This window comes from Sminthopsis crassicaudata, chromosome 5, assembly GCF_048593235.1.
Source record: "Sminthopsis crassicaudata isolate SCR6 chromosome 5, ASM4859323v1, whole genome shotgun sequence".
Taxonomy (NCBI): Eukaryota; Metazoa; Chordata; class Mammalia; order Dasyuromorphia; family Dasyuridae; genus Sminthopsis; species Sminthopsis crassicaudata.
Genome location: NC_133621.1, coordinates 40,093,654 through 40,116,989, shown reverse-complemented (window position 1 = coordinate 40,116,989; position 23,336 = coordinate 40,093,654). Strand labels below are relative to the sequence as shown.

Genomic DNA, 23,336 nt, shown 5'->3' with positions numbered 1-23,336 from the left:
AATGAGAGAGAATTCATGAGACTGCTCTGTCAGCCACAACACTGTCTTTTATTTAACTAATAGGGACTAGGTTGCATATATCTGTAAAATATTGTGTAACAGAAATCGGTTTCTCTTCCCTTCATTTGTACCTTAATGTGGGAATGTAGACCCTGTCTATTTGCTTAGCATCTTAATGTCTGGCATCGATTGTTTTTTTTGTAAGCTTTTTATTTTCAAAACATATGCATGAATAATTTATATACTTAGCATGCTGCACAAGAAAAATCAGATAAAAAAGGAAAAAAAAATAAGAAAGAAAAAAAAATGCAAGCAAACAACAATAAAAAGAGTGAAAATACTATATTTTGATCCACACCCAGTTCCCACATCCCCTGTGGATGCAGATGGCTCTCTTCATATAAGATTATTGGAACTAATCTGAATTATCTGGTTGTTGAAAAGAGCCACACCCATCAGAACTGATCATCATATAGTATTGTTGTTGCCATGTACAATGATCTCCTGGTTCTGCTCATTTCACTCAGCATCAGTTGATATAAGTCTCTCCAAGCATCTCTGTATTCCTCCTGCCGGTCATTTCTTACAGAACAATAATATTCCATAACATTCATACTCCATAATTTACCCAACCATTCTCCAATTGATGGACATCCATTCAATTTACAGTTTCTAGGCACTATGAAAAGAGCTGCCACAAACATTTTGCACATACAGGTCCCTTTCCCTCTTTTAGTATCTCTTTGGGATATAAGCCCAATAGCAGCAATGCTGGATCGAAGGGTGTGCAGTTTGATAACTTCTTGAGCATAGTTCCAAATTGCTCTCCAGAATGGTTGGATCAGTTCACAATTCCACCAACAATGCATCAGTGTCCCAGTTTTCACATCCTCTCCAACATTTGCCATTATCTTTTCCTGTCATCCTAGTCTGGCATTAATTTGTGGGAGAATGTACAACCACCCCAGATGAAATGGATTTATTCCTGTAGTCACTGGCTCCATTGGGGCTACTTGCTGAGCAGGCCGATTCGGATTCATGGTATGGAAGCACTGTACAAGCCATAAAAGGTCTTGTGCCTATACGCCCCTCTGTATTCAATGGGCCGCAGTGGCCTCCTTTCCCATAGCATACTCCCCTGTGCTTAATTTTAGGCTAGTCTGATCCTGCAGCTTCAGCCAGACAAGAGCCACCTGGTTTGGTTTGGGATCTGCTCTGGACAGACAGAAGATGCTTCCTCGGAGGCTCAGGCAATCAGCACTGGACAGTTCGGTCCCTGGGGACTCCTGGGTTTGGGTAGAAGTGAGCTCCCTTGACTACAGATTCACCACTGATAGCTTACCCTGTGGTGGGCCTCTGCCAGCCTCACCAGCTGGTCCTTGCATGGCAGGCCCGGGTCCCTGTCAGCTACCTGAGGCTCTCCTGTAAAGCTTGGGGTTTTGTTAAAACTATTTTTGCCACAATCTGGTCATGGTAGGGGTCACGGGTCAGGAGGTATGGTGAGGGGGAATATGAGAAGGAAGGCAGGAGGGGAAAAAAGATAAAAACTGGAAATAAACTAGGAACATTTGCTTTATTTTCATTTACTAACATGTAATTTATGGAATAGACTGATGCCTCACAGAGGACCTGAGAATCCTCTAGGCCTTAGATGCATTTTAAGAAACTGATACTTTGCCACCAGAAAGCTATTTCTTTTGTAATGAATAAAGTCTGTTGGGGCTCGCCCCTGATGTTTTTACTTGCTCCCTCACACTCAGTGTAAACCTGAGGTAGCCCTCGTCTCTGGCTTCTGCATATTTATTGCAGCTCCTTCTTTGGGTAATTGTTTCAGGGCTCTGGAGTGAATTATGGGAGGGAGATTTAATTAAAACAGCCCACTTTGGATGGGCCGCCCTGGCTGGTGCACTGATACCTAAGCTCAGTAGACAATTAGCCCATAATCCACTCTTGGTTTTCCTCATTGTCCGATTAATCATGAGGTTTGTGGGGTGCAAGGAGGGCCTACTCTGATAGATTGTGTGACTCTCTGCATTCATTTTCAGATTGTCTCACACCTGTGACTGCTGTAAACATGCTCACTGGTCAAGAAATCCCCATTGTCATTGTGGCCGGAACTAAATTGGAAGGCTCCCTAGACACAAAAATAGGTAAGCAGTGGCTGAAAACGGATTGTACAGGTACGTTCTACAGGAGGGTTAGAAGGTTAGCATGTTACTCTTGGCCAAAAACCATGTGCCGTTTGTTGTCTTGTTAAGATGGATTTCGCCATTGGTCTGTGCCTTGGAGCCAGGAGGGCCGGCTTTCAAGTTGCTTGTGAGGCACTTCTTGGCTGTGTGACCCCGGGCACATCAGTGACCTCCTAGGGCTCCAGCCTACCTCTAAGACTATTACAGGGAAGGTGCTGACCTCCATCACTGAGGAATATTCCCTCTTGATAGAGAGCTCTCCATAGTCTCCATCTCTATACTTCTGGGTCCCTGGAGAGCAGCTAGCCCAGTACCTGTGCACAAGTAGGAACTACAGTGATAAACATCTGTGGAATGAGCAAAATGAACAAAACTGTGACTTTGATATTACTTACAAGTATATTCTTTCTCTCCTGATTCCCCCCTCCCCATCTCTCTCCTTCCCTAGTGTGGAGAACTTTGCTTTTATAACAGAAGCCCAAAGAAAGAAAGGGGAGGTGGGGAGGAAGAAGAGGAGCAGAAATCAGCATAATTAACCCAACACCACTATAGCGCGACATCAAATGGAAGGGAACTTTGTCTCAAAAAGATGAAAAACCACTGGCATATTGTCTCTTGGGGTAGGGGCAGACCAGGGAAGGAGGAAGGGAATAAGCATTTACTAAGTGCTTGCTGCATCAGGCCCCATGCCTTTAAGTGCTTCATAAGTTTTATCTCATATGATCCTAAATGCTTGTGTGGGCAACAAAATCAACCCCACAATCTAGAGAACCTGAAGGAGCCCTGCAGTCACCCTCTTCTCCTGGCTTCAGGCTCCATTTTCCAAGAGGAATAAAGGGAGGCCCTTTCTAGGGAGAAACCAGGCTCAAATGCATTCAACTATCACCCACCTCTGCCCATTCTCCTTTTTAAAGTTGATGCTTAAAGAAAACAACTCCTAAAAAAGAAAGAAAACTACTCCTTTCATTATTGACTTGTTTTGTTCATATTGTTATTTATTAATAAACCAGCAGTGCAGCAGCTCAGGGAAACACCTTTCAGTATTAGTTCACTTGCTATCTTTTGAGCCAGAAGGAAGGCAGCTATGTGTAATGGAGAGAGGACCGGCATTAGTGGGGGAAGACCTGAGTTCCAGTGTCCCCTCTTGCACATACTGGCTGTTACACTAACCAGGTCACTTAACTCTGAAGGTGCTGAGCAGATGCCAGTCTGCCCATGAAATCTCAAGTCTGGTCCAAAACAAAAAAGCCCCGAATCCTTGGATATAGGGACAATTTCTAATATCATAAAAAATAAAAAACAATAATCTTATCTTTAGGTATGATTTTTCTCACTTGGATAATCTCTATCTTGGGTGAAATCTGTTTTCAAGAGTGTTATTTAATGAGTCCAAATAGAGCAGACTCAAGCAGATAGAAAGATTTATTCCAGCCTTTCTTTTAGGCTAATTACAAGTATTTCGTATTTCATTGTGTTTTACATGACAATAGCCCTCTCAGCGTCTTTCCATCTCTCATCATGAAGTATATTTTAATTTCCAAGATTTATTAGGTAACATTCTGCCTAAACAGTCTGTATCTTGTTGGTCCTAATCGCTCCCTTTTGTGATGCACTTAGTAATCTTTTCCCCTTTTGGTCTTCATTTGGGGGCTTTACAATTTGGTTTTTAAATTACCCACATGTTTTCCCTTCATTATTCTGCAGCTTGTCTCTGCACAGGTAGCTAGCTCCCTTAATAACTTTGTTTTTCCAGTAATTGCTGCTATTATACCTCTTGTTTCCCTTACCATTGTTTTGTGTCTTTGATTAAAAAAAAAAAAAATGAAAAAATGCCAAATCAAAAACAACCTTCTTGGAATCATGCAGTCATATTTTTTTTCTTCTTCCTACCCCAGTTTCTTCATGTGTTACACCCTAGTTGTGTGATTTGTATCAAATATAGAGGCAAACAAATGTCAAGGAACTGTGATTGGAGTGTCATTTCTGAAAGTGTTCTGTATAAGTGGGAGAAAAATCGTTTCCTGAGAGCATATCAGACAAGGCTGTTGCAAATTGTGTCACCCATAGCAACTTTCTGATTTTTCATCTGAACTAGCTGTCGACAAAATTGTGAGGTTGAGCAGGTTTATTTTTGGTACCTGTGCCCAGATCTATTTCTCAGAAGGAAAACCATCATCCCTTTATGTAAAAATCAGCTTACTATGTTCACTTTCCTTTTTTGTTTTGTTTTGTTTTTTACATTTGAAAAGAAGAAAATTGAGGGAGATAACCAAAGGAGTAAATTTCTAATGGTAGAATTCAAGTGCTATAACTCTTGAGAAGTGACATTTTGGGGACCTAGATGATAAAATCAGAAACTTTCCAGAACTCCTCAAATTATAATGTGATAAACTACATAATAGCTGCCTATTTGTAAACCAGTCTCATTTTTTTTTTTAGTCTTTCTTTGGTGTTTTCTAAAAGAGACTATGGGGTACGGGGAGTCTGAGGACCTGAGTTCAAAACGTCTGTCTTACGCTTCCTATCCCTGTGACTCGGGACACTTCATTTAACCTCTGTTACAATGAGAGGATTGCACTAGGTGACCTCTCAGGTCCCTTTCAACTCTAAGTCAATCTTTTGGTCTTACAGTCAAAATGCTTCCTTGACACTCAACTCCACAAATTCTTAGATTTTTACCTTTTGACTTTTCCCTGACACTAATATCGCTAAACACAAATTTTAAGTGCTTTTTCCTACAACTCTCCAATTACCCAAATACTCCCTTAGTGCATGTTAACTAGATTAAACACAGGAATTCTCCTTAGTTGGTTTTTCAGCAGAGCTTGGGAGCCATCAGCTGCCTATGTCTGAGTCCCCCTCCAGTTTAAATTGGGGGAAGAGTACCGGAGAAAGGGAAACTTGGGTAGAGAATTGAGAGTTCTGGGATGGTGCTAAGTATTCTGGAGTCCACACACCCCTTCAGGATGATAAAGGTGACCCCTCAGGAGAGAGTCGCTCTTGCTGACGAGGAGACCCACACGTGTTCCAGAGCCGCAGCCACCTCTTATCCCGGGAATTTGGGGGTCAAGTTACTTACTCTAAAAACAGGTTTTAATTCCCATTCAGAATTCATTCAGAATTCATCTCCCTTTGTTGCCCCCATAAAGTGAACTATCTCCCAGGGATTCTGCAGCAGATGTGGTTTTGGCACGTGACCACAGCCAAAACTTGTTTTCTGTGGATAGTTGAAGAAAAGGCCGCAGCCTCAGAGTGTCAGGATGCTAACCCTTCCACAAGGAAGCTGGCCCAGATTTTGAGACAAATGCCTCCTTAGAAGATGGCATTGCTAGGAAGGACAGAGCCCCCACAACAGGGCTGTGTCCTGGCAGCAGTCGGAATAGCGGCTGTCGGCCTCCTCAGCATCTGTGGGTTACCTTTCACCTGTTGTTATTAGCAAGCACTCAGAGATTTCAGGAGATTAGTGAACAGGGTGAAAATTTTCAAATAGCAACACCTGTACATAAAAAAAAAAAAAAAACTGCCTCTAATGCAAGGCTTTGTGTCCCCAGAGAGCAAGGAAAAGATGGGCCAAAGCCTCAAAAGCATTTTGTCACGCAATCTGTTGCTTGTGTTCCCTTTCTGTATAGGAATTCCTGCCACTAGCCCAGAAGATGCCAGAATAGCCCAAAATCTGCATCTCCCTTTCAAAGAAGTCATTGAAACCTCACCAGATGGCACTGAAAAGCTGATCAACTCTGCTGAGGTCAGTTCTTTTTTTCCCTTTTTTGCCCCTTCCCTTCCTTTCTTCCTCCACCTCTTCCTCCCTCCTCCTCTTCCTATTTTTCCTCCTTCTTCTTCCCTTTTTCTCCTTTCTTCTCTTCTCTTCCCTCACTAGTTTCTTTGAAAAATTGCAGTCAGCAGGGTGGAGCAGGTAGAAAGGCTCTCAGAGCCAGGAACATCTGAGTTCAAGTCTCTCCTTTGGCTGCTTGGCTGTGTTATCCCTGATCAACCACCTCATTTCTCAGTGCCCTGGAGAGGGTGCTAACCAGTTCTGTGGAGGGAGTTTCCTCCTATAGGAAATCCCAAGTCCAGTCCTTCTCCCTCTTCATGGGGAAACTACAGGCCTCATAATTCCAAGCTACTAGACATCTTGCTTCATACTGTTGTGTTTCGGACAAAGATGACCTATTTGTTTTGTCCAAAAAAGAGAACTAAACTGGGGTCCCCATCTTCTTCCTAGATGCACTAATAGCCTTCAGCTTAAAGTCTGCCTTGATTTTCCTTGACCTCAGAGGCTAACATGCTATTCTTCAGGATTATAACCATAACTGAGGTCATGCTGAGGAAATGGGCTTTTAAAATAAAAAGCTGCTTTCAAGATTGCCTGGTTACCTAGGAAATGAGGCCCAAGTTTGCCCAGAGCCACAGAACTTCCAAGTGGCTGAGCTGGCCTAGAAGCCAGGCCCCTCCTGCCAGTGTTTCCCCATGCTTCCTCCCATCCATGGCAAGGACAAGTCAGGGCAAACAGGATGTAAAGGTGGGTAAACATGGTGACGTTTGAGCTGAAGCTGCCATTTTCCATTGTCCTGAAACTTGTGGTTCTGAATGAGGAAATGGGCCTGAAGAATTTAAAGCAGCTACAAGCAGAGGAATGAGCAGGCTTTTTCCTTTTAAAAAGGCAGTTATGGTGCCACCGCTGACCCCTCCGGTTTTTACACTTTCCTCAGATCACTGGATCATTGACCTCTGAATCACACAGAGCCTCTGTGTTTAGCCAAATTTTCAGTGGGTTTTCAGTAAAACCCAAGATATATACAAGCAAAACCTAACAAGGAAAACAAACTTGAACCTACTCATCAAAGTAAAGTTTTGGAAATGCACAGAGAAGTGTCCTTCCTAAAGATCCCTGCCTGAGATCTCAGTAACTGTGGTTAGAGATTCCCTGAAGGGGTTGTTATCTTAAAATATTCAGTCACCACTCAGGCTATGGGACAGATCCAAAAAGCTAAAAGCCTTATTTGGTTGGGGATAAAGGTGATCCCAACTCCCAGATTTCTCTGATGTTATCACATAAATCTCCTCTGGGCCTTGATCTTCACACCTGTAAAATGGATGTAATAATACCCACCCTGCCTAACAAGGTTGTTAGGAGGATCAGAAGAAGTCACAGACTTGAAAAGTTGGAAAAGTGCTTTAGCAACGGAGGTCAGGTGGTGATTTAGCTCATATTTTCCTATGATCCTAGGATCCTAAATAGCTAAGAGACCACTCCCATTTACAGGCGAGAACACGGAGTTGACAGGGCGGTGAGGCAGCTGCCCCCAGATCTGTCTCCATCCCCATCATGTCCTGCTGCTTCCAAAATCATCCGTTTGGAAGGTTCCTTCTCTGATGTTTCTTTTCCTTCTTGTCCCGTTGTGTTTTGTCCTGTTCATCTAAGGTGGCACTGTGGCCCGTGTGGCCTCCTTGGCCAGGCCTCTCACAGAAGCTCCCCCCACCAACCTCACCATCAGATGCTCTCAACAACCACCCCAGCCACAAAGCTTGGGGGGCCTGGAGACAGGAAGGCCTGCGTTCACTCCCAGCCTCACATCCCCCTCCCTCCGGGTGAGGCTGGCAGGCTCTTCACCTGCTTGTGTTTCAGCTTCCTGGTCTGCAGAATAGGGAATAATAGCACCTACCTCCCCAGGTTCTTGTGAATAAAAAGTGAGAGCAGAGTTATAAAAATCATATTTGCCAACCTTAAAGTACTTTGTAGATGCTAGCTACTTTTATTTGTTTCTATTAATTGAACAAAAGTTTTTCTCCCCACAATTTATTAACAATTCATTTGCTAACAAAGTCCCCATTAACTGTTTTGTATCATTGGAATCTTGCTTTGCTCTTATCCAAGGAGGCCATGAGCCATGTTTGACCCATTTTATGGTTCACTCATTTCTCTCCTCTTAGTTAATCGTCCTCCACAAAACTGGGAAATTATTTGGGGTGAACTGATCAGGCCCCTCCGATCTTAGTTCATCCTGCTAGGGGCTGAGCTTCAGCTCCCCCGACTGTTTTGTCTTCAGGAAGGGATTGTCCTTAGAGCTAGGGTCAGGTCTTGTCCCCATTTGAGAACATTCATGGGAGGCGGTGGCCATCCCCACCCCTGATCCATCTGGCGGTGGCCATCATGCCAGCCAGTCAGCCTTTCTGAGCCCAGTGCCAGGCACCGCGCCAGCCACATAGTGATGCTTATGTGCGTCTTTGAACAACTGGGGAGATGTTGGTGTATTATTTAATGGAAGGGGCCCTTGGAAAAAAGGCAGGTAGAGAGAGAAATTGTGGGTGTTGTGCACTTTTCCATGGAAAAATCTGATTTCCTTTCCTTTCCTCAGTTCACAGGCATGACTCGGCAAGCAGCCTTCGAAGCCCTGACCCAGAAAGCCACGAAAAATAGAGTAGGTGGAGAGATAACAAGTAATAAGCTAAAAGACTGGCTGATATCTCGCCAGCGTTACTGGGGAACGCCAATTCCTATGATTCATTGCCAGTCCTGTGGAACAGTTCCTGTGCCTTTGGAAGATTTGCCCGTGACTTTACCCAAGGTCACGTCCATCACGGGCAAGGGAGCCTCCCCCTTGGCCACAGCCTCAGAGTGGGTCCGCTGCTCCTGCCCCAGGTAAGGAGTGACGTGGTTCCTGCACCACAGCCCACTTTAATCAGGTGCCTCTTGAGCCGCTAAAGATCTTCCCTCTCCTCTCTTCCATGAGGGTACCAGCTGGGGCCCCATGCCAGCGTGGCCCCCAGAATTTCTTCAGTCATTGACAATAGAGGCCGTAACACGATTTGGCCTAATGTTTGAGAACCCGGTGCTTCTCCTGTCTTGCCTTGTCTGGGCCAGTCCACATTTTTCCTTCTCACCAAAATGGTGTCATGGACAGAAGTGGACCCGCCAAGAGACCCAGATTCAAATCCCAGCTTTTGTTAGCCTTGGGCAAATATCGCTGAACCTCAGCTTTTCCATTTAGAATATGAAAAGATGGGGATAATAAGACCCATAAGTTACCCAAACACCTCCCACTTTTGTGTCATGAACACTTTCACCACAAAGAAGTCAGGAAGCACTGGGCATGTCGGGCACTAAACAAAATCACTAAAAGGGAATTTAGCCCTAAGGAGACTGTAAACAACTAGTTACCAGTACAGAAGTCATTTCAAAGTCAGCCATAAATACAGTCATGTCTTTGTTGAGCAAAGACCAGAGCAGAAGTCAAAATCAATGCCAAATTAGGAGAAAGCACCCAAGTTAACAGAAACACTTCAAACAATCATAATCTCTCTAACAAACCTGATTCCAAAAATGTGGACGTGGTACGTTGGCTCTGATCATCACCATTTTCTAGACAAGTCCGCTAGCAGCGCCTCGTGCTCAGGGTACCGGATGGATACTTTTGAGCAAAGGACATATCCTGAAACAAAATACCATCAACTCAGGATGGTCCCCACTTTTTTAAACTTGACAAGTTTTATTCTCTTTAAAAATTTCATCCATTACATGGCTTCCTAGGAATGATAGAAGATAGTAGTCCCTCACCGTTATATAGTAGGAAATGTAGAGGATGTAAAACAATAATTTTTTTGAAAAGGGCATTATAACATGTTTGTTTGAAATTATGTAATAAACATATTAACAGTGAATGTAAAATAACCTTTATTTTCAGATTATATCTAAAAATATTACTGTATAGTGATTATTCCCCAAAATAAAAGATAATTTTAGGATATTACAGTGTTAAAAATATCCTTAATAGCACTTAGTGGTGAGAAAGCAGTTAGAAGTCACTTAGATAAGTCACTGGTCCATATTCCTATATCCAGTTACTTCCCAGTGACAGGCAGGATTGAGCCTCAGGGCTAGTTTCTTTGTGGATTCTAAGGGGTTTTACATTAATGTGCTTGTTTTCCCACAGTCTCTCCAGTATTTGTCATTTTCTTTTTTGTCATATCCACCAATCTAAAGGATGTAAAACAGAATTTCAGAATTATTTTAGTTGGTAGTGTTTTTTTTTTTTCCTTTTTAGCTTTTATCTTGTAATATTTATTGTCTTTTCTCAAAAGCCAAACTTTTGACCCTGAGCCTTTTCTATTCCAGGTGCAAAGGTGCAGCCACAAGAGAGACAGACACCATGGATACATTTGTTGATTCAGCTTGGTATTATTTCAGATATACTGACCCAAAGAACACGCACAGGTAAAATTCCCTGGCTCCCACAGGTGAATCATTCGGCCATTGTTTACTGAAAAGAGTGAAGATGAGCAAGGAGATTGTATTTGTGCAGCGGCACTCAGTTCTCCCAGGTTTGCCCAAGCCTCAGCTGGGCCTCTCCTACCTCCATGCCTTTGCCTGGCACCTGAGTCCTTCCCTTTTAGTGGCTCAGATTTTTAGTGGTTCAGATTTTCTGTTCCCAAGCCAAAATGGCAGAAGTAGTCCCTCACTGTTAAGTGCAAAGGAAGTAGGTCCCTTTCCTTTTCTGCTTCCTCTCACCACAATGCAAGGATGGTATACTAAACACAGCGCTGCATTCGGAGCCAAAAGGTCTGGGTTTTCTCTTTATTTACTCCGTGACTAAGCTAACTCATTCCAGGCCTCAGACATGAGAACATTCATGCCAGGTGATCTCTGAGATTTGCGCCAGTCCCAGAATTCTGCCATTGCCTGGACAATCTTTATTTCTGTAGCCCAGTATATGTTTAATACACATAGAAATGAGTAAGATAAAAAAATCAGCCATGCTCTACCATGACACATGGGCCACTTGGGGATTTCACCTTTGGGGATAGTTCCAAAAACCTGACTAACAGGAAAAAATCTCCAGCCTTATCCAATGGAGAATTATTGTCATGAATATCATTGACTCTGTTAAGTGTTAAAAAGTTCGAGAGCGTTTCTGGGTAACTGATCATTTTATTAATTATGCTAGCAGATAATAAAAGGGTCAGTGGTGCTCTCAAATGCCAAAGACCCTCATAAAACCTACTCAGAGCTAAGTATGTCCTTGGAAGAATGAATGTTTCCTGAGGATGGCATCAGCTCCAATTGGCTAACAATTAATGAGAAGAATGAATATTATAGTGAGATGGTCTAGGCAGGGTAAATTTGGGGGGAAATCATTTGTTATTGAATAATCATTTCTCAATAGGAAATATGGACATGGCTTCTTTGCTTTTCAGTCTGTGTTCTGCATTAGTATGAACTTAGTTTTTGACTCAATCCTTTGGGGCTCTGTCAAACCCTGATTAAAAGCAAACTTCCCGAGTATGTTTTTTTCTTCCAGAAACATTCCAAAAGCATTACCCAAATTAAATTGCTGATCTCTCATTACTAAGCACTGATCAAAAATTATAATTTGTTGAAATTTTTTCAGTCATTTCCAAGGCAAAGAGGCCACAATTCATTTGATCAGGAGGGCTGTGATCCTAGCATAGGTTTATAGGCCTCTTGCATCTGACTGCCAGCCTGCCAGCATTCACAGGGAAGAAGCTACAAATCAGTGCTTGGTTTGTCTCTGAAAATGCATGGAATGTGCCCTTCAAAGTGATTCATTAGGCCCTCGGACGGGCAGGAAACATTAAGTCCAGCACCAGAGAATTAGCAGACAGGAGGACAAACGCTCTGCCTTGCCTGGAACTTGGCGTTCCGTTCATGCTCTGTTTGTTAAGGGTTGGCCACTTATATCTCCCCATTATTGGAGGGCTCTTCTGATGTTTTGTTCCATTTAATGTTTTATATTTTGAATTTTTATTTCTTGGTCTTGTAACAGCTCTACTGTGTGGAGTGCCAGCAGTTAGTTTGCAGAGAGTCAGTGACTTTAAGAGCAATAGTTTGCCCTGCCTGGAGGTAGCTTGGCGTACTGGAGAGAGGAGGAGTCAGGTAGATCTGAGTTCTGGTCCTGCCTCAGACTGGAAGCTGAAGAGCAGGGGCTGATACAGGCCGGGGGAAGGCATTTCCGCCCTGGGAGCTCCCCACATCAGTGAGGATGCAGGTCTGTGCCCTCAGCAAAAAGGGGGAAAGCCCCTCTGCTCCAGGGACTGAATCCCGGCGCTCTTGACATTCTCAGGTGGAGCAAAGCGCAACGTTGCTGCTAATTGGGCCGCTGACTCAGCCCAGCTTCTCTTTGGAGAGGCGAATGAAGGAAATGGCTGACTCTATTTCATTTTATGCCTAAAGGCCACAAAAAAACACCATTTCCTGGCCATGTTCATGATTGAGTGAGTGTTTGTTAAGAGCTAACCATGAGAATAATTGCACCTTTTGACATTTGATGTAGAAGACTGTTCTACAGAGAATTCAGGAAGAATCTCCAAATTAAACCAGTGTAGTCCATATCAGTTTTGTCTGATCTTAAGTTGAAGGAGTTTCCTCCCTGGGTAGTTTCCTTTATCAGTAAATCATAGTTCCAGACCTTCACACACACACACACACACACACACACACACACACACAAAACAACAGCAACAACAACAACAACAAAGAACCAACAAAACTTCATGGAAGAAAGAAATTGGTAACCAAAATGTAAAACAATTAAAGGAGAGCTCAGCACTAAACCGACCCAAGTAAAACCAATCTAAAGCCATTTAAGAGTGAAAATGAAAGGACAACAAACAGAATCAAAGTGAAGGCGATGGGGAGAGCTGCAAAAATTATTATATTTATTTATTTTTACAGTAAGCATTAAGCTTCAGTTTTCACAATATCTTGTTTTTTTATATCTAACATTAACATCAATCTGATGATCGTTTAATAAATAAATGTATATATACCTTTGTAAAAATAAGTTTGATATATTTAGGATTCCCAACAATAACAGCGGTAGACCTGATTCCCCAAAGTCATATGCCTTGAGTCTTACACAGATCACTAGCAACAAATCAAGTTGTTTTATAGAAAATAAAAAATACAATTTCCAATTAGGAATAGGACAAATAAGAATGATTGTTTCTTTGGATGTTGAAGAGTACTAAATGGCATCACCATTACAAGAATTAAATGAAATACTAAATTCAAGAAATTTAATACATGCAGTTAATTAAGTTAACATTACAATAAAACCTTTATATTTTTAAAAATAAACATGATCAATAACTCCATTAGCTGCCAAATATAGAGAACTAATAAGTGATGTGAACCACAGTGAGAAACAGCCATCAAAAAGCCTAAATTGTTACTAGTCTATATTCCACAAGGCATCAAAAAGTCCTTTATTTAGTAGCAAAAGAGTCAAAAGAATGCAATACTCTGGAACAAGGCTGACCTATCAGATGCTATACGTTGTGATGACCACGTTAACACCCTGGATACCTTAGAATCAGCCAGAGTCAGGATAAGCAAAAGTCCTTGGTCTTTATTCTTGGTCTTTAGCAGTAAAAGTGAAGGAGATGGACGCAGGATCACCATGACTTCTCCTCTTCATCTCCTGCCCAAAAAGTGACCCTGGCTAGTCTTACTCCACCCCCCAAGTCCCTCCTATAATTCTGTATACACCAAATGATTGAGCCAGCACAGGATAGTGGGAAGGGCCATTTTCCAAGCATATTCTAATGGAGTATTGTCCAATCAGTAATTAGCCTTAAGTGCTCGGTTGTCCGACCTCAATACATTAACTCAAGAATTTCAGCCCTTTACAATATGGTAAACTGATTTACACCCAATACCAAACAAAAGGACCACATCACATCTGAAAAAGAGGAAGAATTTTATTATCTGTAGATAAAAGGTAGAGCTCTGAAATTTACAAACTGCTCTAGAACAAGGTACTTTTATAGGACTGTGACACATTGCAATGTGCACCCCATAATGTAGGAGTTTTTGATATCTTAAACTTTTAACCCTAACACACAAAGATTATTTTAGAGCAAATATTCTCACTATCAAGAAAAATGGATAGAGACACCACATTTAGACTCTAAAGTCAGTCCCAAGTGTGCTCTTAGAGGAGGCAGAAACGCCACTAAAGATAACAAAGATGAGAAGAAGATTTGGACAGGACCCAAGTGGACACAGCAGAAACATACTGGAAGTGATTTAAATTTGATAGGAGCTTGAAGAACCAATTTAGTGGATTTCTGAAAGAAGAAAAGTTGCCAAAGGCATAGGGAAAAGCCTGCATGTTGCTATTGCTGATAAAAGGCAACCTCCAACCTACATACTTTCTTTTCTAGCTATATGGCATTTTTATGAGAATAATCTGCCTACACACCAAAGGCATCCTCAATGAAGGTATTAGTAAAGAAGAAGTAGACTTTCACAGCTGATATTTCACAATAGATCTCATCTTTATCCTCACACGCTTGACTAAAAGATGTAATAAATGCAAATTCCCAGCATGCTTATTGTTTGTTGGTTGTTTTTTTTAAGCATTTAAATAGAGCAAAACTCCAACTTCCTTTCCAAAAAAGGAATCTCCCAACCATACATCAAAAGTGTTCAGGTTAACCCAAACCAACATGGAGGGCAAAGTTCAAGTTGAAAAGTATTTCCTAGAGATGATGATCTCCAGATTCCAGTGTGGTTGCATCCATCCTCAGAATGAAACCTCCTGGACCAGATTCATAACCCCTCCAAAAATCTGCTATAACATTCTACATGGGAAAAACCAAACAGATGGAAAATGTCTATTGTCCAGATGATTACATGTAGTTAGATGAACAATCTAGAGCTCATCCTTCAGTGTGACTAAGAATAGATGGATGAATGAACAGACAGACAGACATCTTGGGCAGATGTTTCAAATAGAAAGCAAATTGCTTCCAGAATTAAAGGCAAATGGACAGAATTGTCCATGGGAGTAGATCCCCTTTAATTACCCCAAAACTCCCATAAACAAGCCATCTTTTTAATATCCACATTCTGCCAGCCATGTTGTATGACTATAAATCGAAAAAGATGATACTGTGGGGGAAAATGAAGGGGAGGGTGTCCTCTCCATCTCATAACAGTCGAAGCAGGCCCCAGGCTCATTGGATGAACCCCCTACAGTTGCAACTGATATAAACAGTAGGATTTCTTGCAGACTGCCTTGTTGAAGAGACATCTGGATCAATGAAGTCCCAATTCCATTAGAGTAGATCTAGTCAAAGGAGGCTCAGTCACCAAATTATCTTTTGACAGTTCATCATGAAAAGGCATAATTACATTGAGTAGGCAATATACAAGCTAATAATTTTCATAGCAGTCCTTTAGTATAAGACTGAAATTCAGATTTGAAATGTCCAGTATTTTTTTTTTTTCTTTTAATACCTCTTCATTTCCCTGTTGTAAAAACCACATTGCCCTCTAATGACAGAAACTCTGAAAGCCTCAATTATCCAGTAACAGTAATTAAAAACTGAAGATAATTATAGAAATCAGCCTAGAATCCCAGAGTGAAAAAACATCTCGAGGCTATCTAGTATCTAGTGCACCTCATCAATGGTTGTTAGAGTCAAGTGGCTGCGGCTGATACGCGCTCAGAATGCTCTGCCACAGGTGGGGCACAAATAGTCCATATGAACATTGGGGGGGGGGTTCTCTGATCTTGTGCGTCTTACCCTCAGTCTGATCAGTAACTACACACATACTCCTAAAGCACACTTGGCTAGCAGATACCAGGCCTCTAGCTAGAAACTTCAGGGAAGGGGAACCCCATACTGTAGACTTAGGGCAGCCCATCCTACTGTTGGCCAGCTCTAGTGGTTAGGAAGTTTTTCCTTACACTGAGCTAAAATATACTTCTATAACATCTACCTGTTAATTGTACTTTCACCTCGTAGAGCCAAAAAGAGCTAATCTCCTCACTCTTCCGTAAGACAGATTTCTAGTATCTGAAGACAGTCCTCATGTTTCTGTAGCCAGTCCTCATGATTATGGCATAATCTTGAAGTCTTCTATCATTTTGAATAGCTTCCTCCAGATGTCAAAGCTGAAAAAAACCCAAATTCCCACATACAGATATACCCACTTATTTTGTAGATGAGAAAACTGAGCAGATCAAGTGACTCACTGGATATTCAGAATAGTTTTTTCCCCAAGACTTTTTGGTGAACTTCTTCTCACCATTATTTCACATGACGTCCTGTTATCACAAAAGGCAGCAGGACATATAGAGGGGCCTTAGAATCCAGTAGGCACTTCCCTAAGTCACAAGCCCATGCTGATCTGAAAGGAGGTAGAAAGAGGTCCTGATTCTGAATGACTGGAGGCAGTTTGCACACTGGCGCTTTCCTGCCCTGATGACATTACAGTTCCTAGGCTAAAACTGGAGTATTGTCATTCAGAGTTTAAATGGCCTTTTACACTGGTTAAAATTTAGTAGTAGTAACTGAACGCTAGTCCATTTTTCTTATTTTATAATAATTCCTCTTTAAAATTGGGTTAGAATAAGAGACAGCCAAATGACCATTTCTTTTATTAATAAGGTGTTAGTATATTAATAAAAGGATTACTCAGAGAAAAGTGGCTAGAAGAACAATATAGCTGTCATTACTTGATAGGATTTAATTCAAGGATAGCCAGATAAAGTAATGATTTCCTGTCTAGAACCCAAAGAGTTACACCTACCCGATGAGAGCAGAGTGGGATAACTTGTGTGTTCTTCTGTCCTTCCAGCCCCTTTAACAAAGCTGTGGCTGATTACTGGATGCCTGTGGATCTCTATATTGGAGGAAAGGAGCATGCAGTGATGCATCTGTTCTATGCAAGATTCCTGAGCCATTTTTGCAGTGCCCAAAAAATGGTCAAGCACAGGTAAGCATTTCAATTTGTTTGGAGAATCATTGATAAGTTGAATAGCATCCTGAAGTAGAAAGAAACCATTATATGTGAAAGAGAGAATGAAAAAGAATTGTGTTTTCCAAGTAGACTTTACCATGAGGTACGCATCAGTCATTTGTTCTGTTGCCACTTGACCAGTGAAAAGAGGGATGAATTTGGAATCTGCACCTGGATCCCTTGGGTTTACATCTTAGCTTGCCACTTACTATCCACGTGACCTCTTGGGCCTTGGTTTCCCTGACTCCAAGATGATGACATTGAACTTCTGAGTTCTCTTCTTGCTCTCAATCTATGATCACATGGTGGTTTTGTGGTGGTTGTCTCCAAATTGTAAAAGATTCCAATATTAGCTTTATTCTTTTTCCTTATATGAGCTGAGCATTTTTAAGACTTTCAAGAAGGAATAGAAGTCTGCCATGTTGCAAGACTTTCTGTGTGTATGCCTACACCACCACCACCTACCCAACACCAGACTTTAACCAGATTCTCCAGTAAACTCCTTTAATACTCTGCTCATAAAAGGGAGTAATAAAATCAAAGCAAAGAACCAAGACAGGGATTTACCAAAATTAAATCTATTCCCATTAGCCTGTGCTTGCCTTGTTTACCTGATTTATTAGTAAGTTTCAAGAAAAATATGTTATTATTACATATTTGTGATGGACTTTTTAACAGATCTGCAATAAAGATTCAGATCTGTTTTTTAACATCTTATTCACTACAAATATACCTTAACGAGCTCAACTAAATTCAATAACCATTAATCATTCACTGTGTACAAAGCTCCTCACTGTGCAAAAGTCTTAAAACAGAACCTGCAGAATTTAAAACAGAAATTCATTAATAGTGATTCTTTGACCTGTGTGATCATGAGTAAATCATATAACTTCCCTGGGCCTCTCAAGTTGTCCTCTGTAAAATGAGTTTGACCAGATGACTCCTGGCGGCCTTGCGAGCTCTCGATCTACGATGGTGCCGTGAACCGCCATGCTAGATGACTATCCATTGGTCAATCGCATGCAAAAACAAGCAACTCCTCACCACAGAGTACCCTAAACAATTCCTAATGCAGTTGTTTCAGAAATATTGTTGGCAGAGGTCATAGAAGATTAATAGCTTTAGAGAGAAGAGACAAAAATGTAGGTTTGTGAAAGTGATTAACTTATATAGCCCTGAATGTAAAGGCCAGGTAGCACACAGGACCCTTATCCCACTTAAGTAGCTGCAGATAAAAGGGTTCTTGGAAACAGTTTCTAGCTCTCTGAGGGTAAGGAAAAGATGTCTGCCAATTTTCTTTTAGATGATAGATTTTTATTGATATCTTTCTTTTTTGGTATCACCTGAATTTCCTCTTTATCCTTCCCTCCCTTACCCCCTGAGAAGAATCCCTTATTCCAAACATATCAATGCTTTGAAAAAATCTAAATGTCACCTGTTTTCATGTCAGCTGTGACTCCCAGGCCCTTGCATATATGACACATTCATATTTATTGAATGAACAAATGAGATCTTTTAAGTTTGATTGTGGAGTTTTTATACTTCTGTTATTTGTCTTTTTATTAATATTTGGTGAGCCAATAATGTGATTTACAAAGGATCACATCATTCCTCATTATCTGTTTAGTCCATTTCATTTTAAGGCACCTGTTTCTGTTCTATGAATTTTTTTTTTTAGTTGCATCGATGTTCACTAGACAGAAATTTGCCTTACAATGAATGTTAAAGAATACATTTTGTCAAAAGAGACACCTAAGAGCTTTATTTTCAAAATGGCAAATTGCATAGGTTCATAATAATCCTAGAGCTGAAGGAGACCCTCAAGTACATCCAATTCAACCACTTCATTTTTCAGATGGGGAAACTGAGGCCCAAGGAGGGACAGAAATGTGGCCAAAGCTGCCCAAATAGGGGCACATAAGCAGTTACACAGGATCCAGGTCTTCTGACTTCACCTTGTGCCCTTCCTGTTGGACCAGTTAGTTTTACACTAGTAAAAGTGACTTGTTTTAGGTACAAAATTTTAATGATTCTCTTGGGAGAAATTTAATGGATCATTTTATTTAACCAATATGTATTTGGCAAAGACCAATTTGTCATAAACGAGTAAAAATAGCTTACTTTTCTATGCTCACAATTCAAAATTCATCCTTTGAGATTATCAAGCTTTCCAAAAAGCTTTTAACCTGCCGGCAGTGGAGGAAAAAAAAGAAAGGAGTATGTTAACCCCAAGTGTATAGGGATATCTCCCTCCCTGTCATTGCTTTGTTCCTAAAAAACGTGTGTGCAAATGAATCTTTTTGGAAGTGAAATCATTATTTTTCTCCTGATTACTCCAGGGACATTTTATCTTCATTTCTGATTCATCTTCCAGTTAAAAGCAGCTTTCATTTTCTCTGCCTGTCAGATAATTGCCTAAAATTAAATGTGTGAGAGAAGCTTTATATTGGAGTCAAGTTTAGAAGGGTGTCCTTTCATCCCTTTGGACAGTCAAATGTAAGGTTTGAGTGACCCGTCCCAAGAACTGAACCGTCATTTGTGTTTGCTGCCACCAGGTGGCTGCCGTTGCCACGATTTGTCATTTGACCCATCAGGCTTAACCCAGAGACAAAAATTGGTCTACCTGTGTAGGATTGGGGGATGAGGGGAGAGAACAGAGCATCTTGGGCCATGGGTGGAGGACTGGCCTTGGGCTCAGCACGATCTGGGTCACTGAAGTCCTGCCTGAGCCTCTACTAGCCGAGGGCTGGCCTTGGACTCAGCACGATCTGGGTCACTGAAGTCCTGCCCTAACCCCTATTAGCCATGTGGGCCACCCGGCTCAATCAGATTCGAAATGCTTGAATTGTGGTGATCTCTAGTGGGGGAGAGCAGTTCCCACACTGTCTGGGTAGAATCCTATCTGGACCCAAAAGTATTTTGCTCAGAAAGATGGCTTTTTTCAAAAATTGCTAAGCTTAATATCTTGTGTTAAAAAAGCACTTCTTTTCCCTCAAGATTTCCTTATTCTTCTCTCTTCTCTCTGTATTCCTGGAAACAAAAACCCTATTTAGGTCTGTGATGGACCCCTTGATAGGGTGATTGATGATTTCTATAATGGGCATCATAATACCCATGTCACTGTGGGCATTTTTGACAGAAGCTTTTCTTAGAGGCAAACTTTATTTTTGTGCCTACTTAAAAAAAAAAAAAAAAAAAAAAAAAAACCATGAAGTAGGTGTTCAGATAAGTTGCTGACCTCATTCTGGCATGAGAATTCTGATATTCAGTAGATGTGTTCAAGAGAGACCTCAGCACTTGAATGAGAAATCAAATTAGGTTCTACCTGGGGTTAGAAGGAAAATTAAGTCACCTAAGAAAATCCAGTATTTTATAATACTTTTTCTATTAAAGTTTGATAATCTTTATTTTTAACTGCAAATACACATGTCATTGGCAGATGTTTTCTATCCAGCATACCTAGCAATAACATTTAATGGAAGTGGGCTTAGCCGGGAGCAGAAAAGTTTACATTTGCAATTGGTCAGTGAGCTCAGGGCCAAAACAGATTTTTCTAACTTTTAAACAGTCTTGGCTGTTTGGATTTTCTACCCACCCACACCCCACCCACCCAAATTCCTAAACTGGAGACTCACTTAAGATTGCTCATCTGTCAATCCTTGTTCCTAGGAGATGAGAAACAAATGGAATTATGACAAACCTTTTCAGTGTTCTTAGTTGTCTTCTGTTGGTTTTTTGATTCTATTACTAGTCATGTTACTTGGGGGGGGGGGGGGGTTGTATTTTGTCTTGCAACACCAGAAGCAAAAATCTATGTTGGTAAAGAATTTTAATTATGTGCTTTATGTTCAAAGATCCCAGAGTTAGCCAGTGGAAACTTGTCTCTCAGTAAAAAATAGCTGGCAAGGAAGAGGGTTCCCAGGATGACTGACTTGGTGGGAGGCTACCCTTTGGTCAGCATCATCCGCTCTTCCCTTTGAAGCTTCAGGCAGACCACCATGTTCTCCACTGTAGGTCAGTAAGAACAAAAACCAGCGCCTTATCAGTCATATAATCTTGGATTTCCATTTCTTCAGCAGATAAAAGAATGATTACAAAGTCCTTGTCACCTTTTACATTTAATTCTTAAGTTTTCAAGAAAAATGCAGTGCTTGAGAAATGAAATTTGCTGAATTGAAATGCATCCTATAGGAGGTTTGCCCTTTTTAAAGAAGGAAGTTGATCTTCAGTTATAGCAATTCTCTTACAGTTAATGGCCTGCTCACATGGCTTTTCCACAAGCCAGGACTTCTGCTTAGAGCAGGAGGCCATCTGGCTGGAAAGGGAAGTTTTATTAAAATCTTTCAGAATCAATGAAGTCTCTTTAAGGTTTATTTCCTATGCCATTGGCTAGCTGGCCTGAGGTGGGAGGAGGGAGAAGAAGGGGAGGGGAGCCATTGATTTACTTAGAATGAAGTAGAGCAGAGTTTCCCAAATTAATTGGCAGTGGAATACGTTAAATATTGACAGAACTCCTAAAAGTGAAGGGGGGGGTTGGGGGGTGTAGAGGCTATTGCCTAACACATCGCCTATGTTGCATTTTTCAATACTAATAAGATGGAAGATACATTCACCGGAACCACCCAAACAAGCTTCTTTTGTTGGATTGCAGAACGTGCATGTTCATGTTAAAAAGGAACATAAACAATCTCACCTTAAAAATGAAATCAGTTTGTGGTCTCGGAGACTGTCCAGTGAAGGGACCGAGCTAAATGGACTCTTAAGGTTCCTTCCTTCTCTAAAAGCCTGACATTCAGAGAGCAGCTGCTGAGAGTGGTACACATTGTTCCTTTTCTCCAATCCGTACTGGAGGTTTGTTTGAAAAAAAAAAAAAAAAGCCAGGTTCTTTTAAAGCCTCTTAGATATGTATCACAAGCTTTTTTATTGTTCAGGTTCACTGTTGATATCCATGAGCAACATTAATATCATTGTCATTATCTGAAATGATGTGACATGAATTTTAATATCCTGTTTTAAGCATCTAGCTTCAGATAGTGTTCTCTGAAAGACAAATATGGCAGCATAGCCGTCATCCAGGGGCTTTCTGGTTCCTTGCTTTCCCCCTCCCATCAATCTTGTTGTTTCTACCCTCCCTGGCCCCTTATCTCTGTTCACATCACCCTGGCAGGACTTTTATATCAGCCTCACGCCTTGGCACCTTCCTCCCCAATTCATCTTCCACATAGCCAGCACATTGATTTCCCCCAAATACTATCTAATTATGCCATTGCCTGCTTACGAAACTCCAGTGGCTCTGACTCTAGGATAAAAATCAGACTCCTTGGTTTGAAGTTGTTTTTTTTTTTTTTTCTCCTCCCCCTTTGCCCCACACCCAAATTCTGTTTTATTAATTTTTAAAATAATTTTTTTTATTTAAATTTAAAATTTTTTTTTTTATTTTAAAATAAATTTAAAATTTTTTTTATTTTAAAATAAAGTTTAAAATAATTTTTAATTGTGAATTTAACAGCCATCAACAAATGGGCATTTCAGAAAGCACAGAAAGGCTTATATTAAACAACAACAACAACAACTTGAACTTCTAGTATATATAATAATTTATTGAGAGAATGTTGTGTATGCCTCTCTACATATATATATATATATATATATATATATATATACATAAATATATGTATGTATGTGTAAACACACAATGTATTTGTTTTTGTGTGTATTTTAAACCCTCTGTTTGCCAAGCACTCTGCTAGACACCGAGAAGACTGTGTATATGTGTATACCTGAGTAGTTCTATATCTGCTCCCTTTGTTTTTGTTTTCTCTGCATTTTAAAAGCTTATTTTATGAATACCATTTGTGTGTGCATCTCTCACTACCTGCTAGCCCCCTCTGATGAGGAACCCTTCCTTATAACAAGTATGAATAACCCATCCAAACAAATCAACACTTTGGACACATCTGAGGATTCAGATCTCCTTCTGTACTTCTCTGTCAGAAAGGAGGAGGTATGTTTCATCAGCCATCCTTTGAAATCACCATTTGCTGCTTTGATCAGAATGCTGAAGTCTTTCAAGGTTGTTTTCCTTTATATTGTTGTTATTACATAAATTATCCTGCTCATTTCCCTCATACGAACCTTCTCATGTCTGTCTGAATCTGTCATATTTGTCATTTCCTGTGGTGCAGAAATATTCTGTCATGTTCATAAAGCCCCATTTTGGTCAACCATTCCCCAGTGGATGGGCATCTATTTGTTACCAGTTCTTTGCTACTTCAAAAATTTCGGTTCTAAAGTCTTCTCTCTCTGAGCTCTTCCCTCTGCCCTCGTTTTCCTTCTTGCCTAAACCTATTACAAACACCACTGGGTCAAACTGAAAT

General features: G+C 40.9%; 1 protein-coding gene across 3 annotated transcripts in view; it reads left to right on the top strand.

Annotated features, from left to right (window-relative positions):
* The window catches only part of LARS2 (leucyl-tRNA synthetase 2, mitochondrial), a 134,517-nt gene that overhangs the window by 83,955 nt on the left and 27,226 nt on the right, over positions 1-23,336 (top strand). For all 3 annotated transcript variants that reach the window (XM_074271416.1, XM_074271417.1, XM_074271418.1), the window contains exons 10-14: positions 2,046-2,150; positions 5,819-5,934; positions 8,546-8,829; positions 10,303-10,401; positions 16,798-16,935. In XM_074271416.1, the coding sequence (XP_074127517.1) occupies positions 2,046-2,150; positions 5,819-5,934; positions 8,546-8,829; positions 10,303-10,401; positions 16,798-16,935 (742 nt within the window). The remainder of the gene's footprint in view (positions 1-2,045; positions 2,151-5,818; positions 5,935-8,545; positions 8,830-10,302; positions 10,402-16,797; positions 16,936-23,336) is intronic.